At 28.7% G+C, this 8331-nt stretch overlaps 1 protein-coding gene across 1 annotated transcript; it reads left to right on the forward strand.

Annotated features, from left to right (window-relative positions):
* The first annotated feature begins 48 nt into the window (after positions 1 to 48).
* On the forward strand, positions 49 to 1145 carry LOC114176664. Its single transcript, XM_028061772.1, has 2 exons — positions 49 to 716; positions 804 to 1145. Exons 1-2 carry the CDS (start codon positions 279 to 281, stop codon positions 873 to 875), a joined length of 510 nt encoding a protein of 169 aa, XP_027917573.1. The 5' UTR covers positions 49 to 278; the 3' UTR covers positions 876 to 1145.
* Positions 1146 to 8331: the final 7186 nt, after the last annotated feature.

Genomic DNA, 8331 nt, shown 5'->3' on the forward strand with positions numbered 1-8331 from the left:
TTTATATATATTAGTAGTATTGATAGATATAAGTTTATTCAAGATGCGTACGTCTCCATTAATAATGTTAGGAAATTATAAAAAGAACAGCGTTAGGAATAGAAAAGTTGCAGTTTGGCAACTCCAACTCGAACGGAACGCCACCACAATCGTTTTATTTTGTTTTTGTTTCATATTAATTTGGCTTCTCTGTCTCCAATTTTCTGAGACAACAACTACTCGTTAAACAGAGTACGAGGTACAGGAGAAGGTGATCATCGAGCACCAAAAGCACGATCATGGCTATGGGCCCGGAAAGATCCAAACCTCTCCACAACTTCCCTATGCCCTGTCTCAAATGGGGCAACCAGAGATTCCTCAGGTGCGTCAAAGTCGCCGACGATCCTGACGATATCGCCGCCGTTCGCAGGAAGCTCATACTCGATCTCAGAGTCGCCGCCGACAACCTCAAAGTTTCCATCTTCCAAGAACCCAATTCCAAACCCTGGAATCTGCGAACCCGAAGAGCCGCCTGCAAGGCACCGCATCACACCAACCACCTCAATTCCCTCACCCAAGAGATGAAGAAGAAGAAGAAGACCAAGATTCAAGAAAAAACCAAGTTTTCCGTTTCACTCACGAAGGAGGAGGTGGAACACGATTTCTGGGCCTTGGTCGGAACCAGGCCTCCCAGGAGGCCCAAGAAGAGGCCCAGAATTATCCAGAAGAATTTGGATGTAATAATACCATTAACCCCATCCATTATCAACTATATTCATGCTTTCTTTCTCGTAATCTTGTTTAATTTTGTTTCCTTTCTGCAGACACTTTTTCCTGGTATGTGGCTCTCCGAGGTTACTGCAGAATGTTACGAAGTGGCTGAAGTTCCCGAATGAGAGCAATTAGGGGTGCTTCCTGACTTGTAACTTTTTCACCTTGTGATATAAATGATGGTAACTGCCAAATCAACCATGTTCGTAGAATACTTCATTCAACATTAGTTAAGGTTATGGAATTCCTCATCTGGGTATCCGAGATGTAGCAGTTTGTACATTCTGTATGTTAATATTATCACTGCTTCTGATCAAAATCTGTGGTTCACTTTTATTTTATGAATTTGGTAGAAGCCGAATAATATACTGGATGCAGCAGTTTTAATTGTTCAATTGTTTTTTTGCAAGGAATCTGAGAATATAATCTTGTCCTTGGTTAATATGGTACTAAGAAGTTGTTTATGGAATTGTAGTGCAAGATTTACTAGTTATGACATGAAGAAGAGCAAATTTATGTCATTCAAGAACAATTGCTATAGAAAACCTGGGTTTGCTGAGAAAGAACTCTGTTATTGGAGAGTAAACTCAACCAATATCTGAAGCAAAAGTTTTTCACAAATGAAATTGTATAATTCTGTGCATGTGATTAGGAATTTGATAGTTCATGCATGGGAAACACATACATTGAGGTGGAATTATCTGCTGTCAATTGCAGACTTAAGGTGTGCTTTCTAATACTGAAAATGGAATAAGAAAAAGAAAATGACGATGTAATTAGATTTATCAATGTCTCGTTACTGTTTTCACGACAGGGACGGGTTTTATGAGCAAGAATTGAACCAAGCCTGCGTTTTTTTTACTTGTTTATGAGGGGAACTGTGCAATACATTGGAGGCAGATTTTAGGGTTATAATTGGTGGAGAAAATATTATCTAATTTCAAGCTAAGAACATAGCACAGGTCACAATCACCACCATTAATGGATGTAAAGATAATAGACACAATACCATCCAATTAATTGAAGTGATGTGCTTTCGATATCTTTCTGGAATTTTATATTTTTTTTCATAGACTTCATTTGGTGAAGAAGGCCACACACAGACGCAACACATTCTTTGGTCCCAAAAAACACACTAAAAAAAATATCTAATTCTAATGATTTGTGGTCAGAAAATTAAGATTTTTTTTATTTCATGTTATTTTTATTTATTTCCAACGAAATCAATTAAAAAATGCAAGTTTATTTGAGTATATTATACTAAAAAATTCAAAACCCTCCTACTGGATCCTACTCTCCTCTTCTTCTCTTTCCTTTTTTCCATTGTCCATTTTTTTTTTCATTTTATGTAATTTTAATAGTTTGCAAACATTAACTATTTATGATCCAATGACCCCATAACTCTTTCTGGCTTATCATTTTATAATTTATATATGATTCCTGTTAGGTTTTATTGTTTTTGTGTGAATCTTTTAGTTTTTTTTTTTTTTTTTAATGTTCCAAGCTTGTGTTCATGGAAAATATTTGGTCATCTTTAAAGTCTGTACTTCAAAATGGCTTAATTGCCGTTTGATTGAATGCAATGACTTTTGGTTTTTTTCTTCTAAATTGGTTTTTTTTAGACATCTTCATATATGTGAACACATGTTTGTTTAGTTTCACTTTTGGTCATGTTCGGAATGCTTTTAGTTTTTGTTAAGTTTTTTGGATTAAAAAAATGTTGAATGCATCATTTTTTATTTATTTAATAAATTGATGATATATAGCAAATGTTATGGTTGCATATGTTAAAGTATAAACCGCATAATAAATTAATAGATCACATACCATTTATAGTTTAATTTTTTGTTAATAAAAAACATTCTTATATAAATATAAAGTGAATTATGATTTTGAAGATAATAAATTATAACAAAATTTGTTATCTAGTGCGAACATTAAACGATTAAATCAAACTTTATATGATGTTACACTAATTTAGTTGATATTGATGCTATAAATACTTTATCCAAGAGATCAAGCTACTAAATGGAGATTACAAACAACTAGACATTTTTTTTTCAAGCTTAATCGAAAATTAGACGCATGACAAAAAATTAGAGACACATTGTAAACTTGAATGAAGACTAGATATTACACAAAAATAAAATAAAGTCTAGAAAATGACAACATGAGTTTAAATTTAAGTTTTATATTAAGTAAATATGATAAAGTTGAAATCATATAAAGAAAATTGATAAATCTATTATCTATAAATTTTGAGTTAGAGATGATATTAATTATTTATATGAGTTAATTATTTATATGAGTTGAATTCAGGTCTTATTAGTTTTGTATTTTCTTGATAAATGTATTCATTAATCATAAGATAAGATGACTTTGAATTGTTAATTATCTACTAATTATCAACCTATCTAAGATGATTCTGACACAACAAACAATTTTTTTGAGTTTTTATACTCATTTTGGTAATACGAATACAACAAAGGGATTTGCAGAGATAAATATGTCATGTGAATAGAATGTTGAGTGCAATGGAAAAAAAATGTTAGCCAACATAGTTAACATGCAAGTTCCATGGTTTTATTCAATATATATAAAAAAGTTTCTCCAAGCAAAAATACATTATTATAGATGATTTTACATGAACTTATTGGAGTGCATGACATATTAGATTATAAAGTTGTCTGCTAAACTATTTATAGAGTGAACTTTATTTCTAAAATCTTCATTATGTGGATCTATTATCTATATATAAAGAATATTTATGGATTATACTCTTCACTAACATTTTTTTTATGATTACATCACGCAAAGCTTTTGTAAGACTAATATTAACTGTATACTCAAGAAAGTCAAATGTAACTTAATCTTAAGAAAATATTTATATTTTATTTTAAAGGGATAAAAGTAATTAATATTTATTATATTGACGCTACATATTAGAATAAGAAAAGAAAACATTCTATATACTAATGAGTCGTGGAAAAGTCGCATTGTAACAAACCAGGACGTAAGTGATGCGACCATGTGATTCCTATAAAATTAATAAAGGGTTATTCCAATATCTTGGAAAGATGAAAAACATTTAATATCTACTGTCAATTTCCCAAAAGCATGCTTAGACGAGTGAATCTTAAATTTTTGTTTCATCTTCCCAAGAGCGATATTGCATCGTAACTTTAAAAAATATTGAATATATTCATCCTTCAATGTAAAGAAATCTTTGTGTCATCTTCCCAATAGCGATATTGCATTGTAACTTTAAAAAATATTAAATATATTCATCCTTCGATGTAAAGAAATCTTTGTTTCATCTTCCCAATAGCTTGATGTATTGTAACTTTCAAAAATATTGAATATATTCATCCTTCGATGTCAAGAATTAGTCCGTTTGTGGTGCAAAATTAATTAAGCGTTGATCTTGATTTGAAGTTTGGATGCTTTATATATACTTCTTCCTGATAATACTTAGTACTGCAATGTGTTGATAAAAAAACCTAGAACTGCAGTTGCACACAATATCTAGTTACGCATAAAAGAGGACATTTGTGTTCTTTCTGTAAGCCTCTCAGAGTGGTGATACTAATACAGATGGATTTCTGCTAACAAGGTAAGTTAAGGTTTTTACTTTTAGATCTCTGTTGAATTGAATTTGTCAGTTCTTCCTTCCTCAATATTGGTTGTTTCATAATGTTTGATTCTCTTCCTTAAGGACATTAAAAGTCTAACACCATGTTTCTATTTATCAATTTAATTGTAAGCGTAGGACATTCTGTATAGAGAAAACCACATAATTCAGGAAGCTTGTGTCTGTATTATGCAAACTTGTATGTCAATCAAGGTTCACTTGGCAGGGAGATCAGAATTCACTCTCATCATGTATAAAAAGTTTTAAAGATAATACCTTTATTATAAACTAAATCATCTTATTTTGAATGAAACTTCGTTTTCTATTTAAATGTGAGGAAGGGAAACTGTTTCTTAATTTAATGTGATAGAACTTAATCTGCATTGTATTTTTTAATTTATTAAATTGTTTTTTAAATGATCAAATTAACATTTTTTTAGTAAGCTTTTATCAAATATTTTGTTAGTGATCTAATAAACTAATTAAATTAAACTACTTATACTTATATTAAGTTTAAGGTAATCGGAATAAATGAGATTGTTATCCTCCAAACACTTGAACAAAGTATTTGTGAATACCAACACTATAGATGAGAATCATGCAAAGATTATATGAAATTGTTGCATAGTAAATTAATCGTAAGAAAAATTTTATCTAACCTGTCATGGTTAATTGTTATATTTGCTTTAAATAAAATGTTTAATTTGTGTAAGATATGTGCAAAACAAGATTGTTTTTAAGTAATTGTGCCACCAATTCTTCATTAAACATGTAGTCCCGTATAAGTGTTGTTAATTTTGAAGTGAGTTCCGATAACATTTTAAAGTTTTTTGTTACTTAAGTTGATGTATATGACACCAATGCAAATGGTCATTCACATGATTTTCATTTTGATGAAGTTTCAGCATATTATGATGTTCTTACATCAACTTCATTATGGAACATCATAATATGTTGAAATAGAAATCATGTGCATGAGCATTTGCATCAGTGTCATATACATCAACTTAAGTAACAAAGGATTTTAAGGTGTCATCGGTGCTCACTCCAAAATCTTATTTTAGACATATCTTACACAAAATGAAATTTTCTTTAAAGCAGATATAACAACTAACCATGAAATGTCAGATAAAATTTTTCGCAGGATTAATTTAGTATGCAATAGTTTGGAACAATCTTGTGATGATTCTCATCGATAGTGTTAGTCTTCACAAACACATTATGTTCAAGTTTTTGGAGGATGACAATCTCATTTATTCCAATTACCTTAAATTCAATATAAGTAGTTTTATTTAATGAGTTCATTATATTAAGTTAATAGATTAAAAAATATAATGCTGATGGAGTTTTCCATTACATTAAATTGAGAAATAGATTTCCCTCTCTCGAATAGAAAATGAACTTCATTAAAAATAAGATGATTTAGTTAATAAAGGATATAAATGATCATTCAAATATTTTGGAATCATATATATATATATATATATATATATATATATATATATATATATATATATTATATTATATTATATTATATTATATATTATTCTACATATTTAAATATTATTCTCTCACTTATGTAAATAATAGAACATAATGTATTTTATTCCTTATTTAGACATGCACAAGATTCAATTAATATATCAATACATTGTATTTTTTTATGATTACATACGCAAAGCTTTTGTAAGACAAATATTAACAGTATCCTCAAGAAAGCCAAAGGGATAAAAGTAATTAATATTTATTATATTGACACTACATATTAGAATAAGAAAAGAAAACATGCTATATACTAATGAGTCGTGGAAAAGTCGCATTGGAACAAACCACGACGTAAGTGATGCTACCATGCGACTCCTATCAAATAAATAAACTGTTATTCCAATATTTTGGAAAGATGAAAAACATTTAATATCTATTGTCAATTTCCCAAAAGCGTGCTTAGACGAGTGAATCTTAAATTTTTGTTTCATTTCCCAATAGCGATATTGCATTGTAACTTTCAACAATATTGAATATATTCATCCTTCGATGTCAAGAATTAGACTGGTGCAAAATTAATTAAGTGTTGATCGTGATTTGAAGTTTGGATGTTGTATATATACTTCTTCCTGATACTACTTAGTACTGCAATGTGTTAGATAAAAAAACCTAGAACTGCAGAGCACACAATACCTAGTTATGCATAAAAGAAGACATTTGTGTTCTTTCTGTAAGCCTCTCAGAATGGTGATACTAATACAGATGGATTTTCTGCTAACAAGGTAAGTTAAGGTTTTTACTTTTAGATCTCTGTTGAATTGAATTTGTCAGTTCTTCCTTCCTCAATATTTGTTGTTTCATAATGTTTGATTCTGTTCTTTAATTTAAGAATTACAATATGTTTCTTTTTATCAATTTAATTGTAAATGTAGGACGTTCTATATAGAGAAAACCACATAATTCAGGAAGCTTGAGTCTGTATCATGTAAATTTGTATGTTAATCAAGGTTCACTTGTCAAGGAGATAAGAATTCACTCTCATCACATATAAAAAGTTTTAAAGGTAATACCTTTATTATAAACTAAATCTTCTTATTTTTAATGAAACTTCGTTATCTATTCAAAATGTGAGGAAGGGAAACTATTTCTTAATTTAATGTGTCAGAACTTGATCTTGCATTATATTTTCTAATTTATTAAATTGTTTTCTAAATGATCAAATTAACATTTCTTTAGTAATCTTGTATTAAATTTTTTGTTAGTGATCTAATAAACTAATTAAATTAAACTACTTATACTTATATTAAGTTTAAGGTAATTGGAATAAATGAGATTGTTATTTTTCAAACACTTGAACAAAGTATTATTGAAGATCAACACTCTAGATGAAAATCATTCAAATACTATTTCAAATTGTCTCATACTAAATTAATCTTTAGAAAAATTTTATTTAATCTTTCATGGTTAGTTGTTATATCTGCTCTAAATAAAAGGTTTAATTTGTGCTAGATATGTGCAAAACAAGATTGTTTTTAGGTAATGGTGCCACCAACTCTTCATTAAACATGCAGTCTTGTATCAGTGTTGTTAATTTTGAATTGAACTCTGATGACACCAATGTAAATGGTCATTGACATGATTTTATTATGATGAAGTTTCAACATATTACGATGTTCTTACATCAACTTCATCATAGAACATCATAATATACTGAAATTTCATCCTAAGGAAAATAATGTCCATGACCATTTGTATTGGTATACATCAACTTGAGTAACAAAGGACTTTAAGGTGTTATTGAGGGTCATTTCAAAATTACTAAACTTATACGAGATTGCATGTTTAATGAAGAGCTGGTGACACCATTACCTAAACTTTGATCCAAAATCTTATTTTAGACATATCTTACACAAAATGAAATTTTCTTTAAAGTAGATATAACAACTAACCATGAAATGTCAGATAAATTTTTTTACAAGATTAATTTAGTATGCAACAGTTTGGATAAATCTTGTGATGATTCTCATCGATAGTGTTAGTTTTCACAAACACATTATGTTTAAGTTTTTGGAGGATGACAATCCCATTTATTCCAATTACCTTAAACTCAATATAATTAGTTTTATTTAATAAGTTTTAGATTAAGTTAATAGATTAAAAAATATAATGCAGATTGAGTTCTCCATTACATTAAATTGAGAAATAGATTTCTCCCCTCACATTTGAATAGAAAATGAACTTCGTTAAAAATAAGATGACTTAGTTAATAAAGGATATAAACGATGATTCAAATATTTTGGAATCATATATATATATATATATATATATATATATATATATATATATATATATATATATATATATATATATTATTGATATATTATGTATTGATATATTAATTTAATCTTGTGCATGTCTAAATAAGAAATAAAATACATTATGTTCTATTATCTACATAAGTAAGA

The sequence above is a fragment of the Vigna unguiculata genome, chromosome 3 (genome assembly GCF_004118075.2).
Source record: "Vigna unguiculata cultivar IT97K-499-35 chromosome 3, ASM411807v1, whole genome shotgun sequence".
NCBI lineage: Eukaryota > Viridiplantae > Streptophyta > Magnoliopsida > Fabales > Fabaceae > Vigna > Vigna unguiculata.

Bases quoted from the DNA above. Each gene is read 5' to 3' on its own strand.
- LOC114176664 (XM_028061772.1), top strand. From the start codon at position 279: ATGGCTATGGGCCCGGAAAGATCCAAACCTCTCCACAACTTCCCTATG. The intron at 717-803 runs GTAATAATACCA...TCCTTTCTGCAG, and splicing joins TTATCCAGAAGAATTTGGAT to ACACTTTTTCCTGGTATGTG.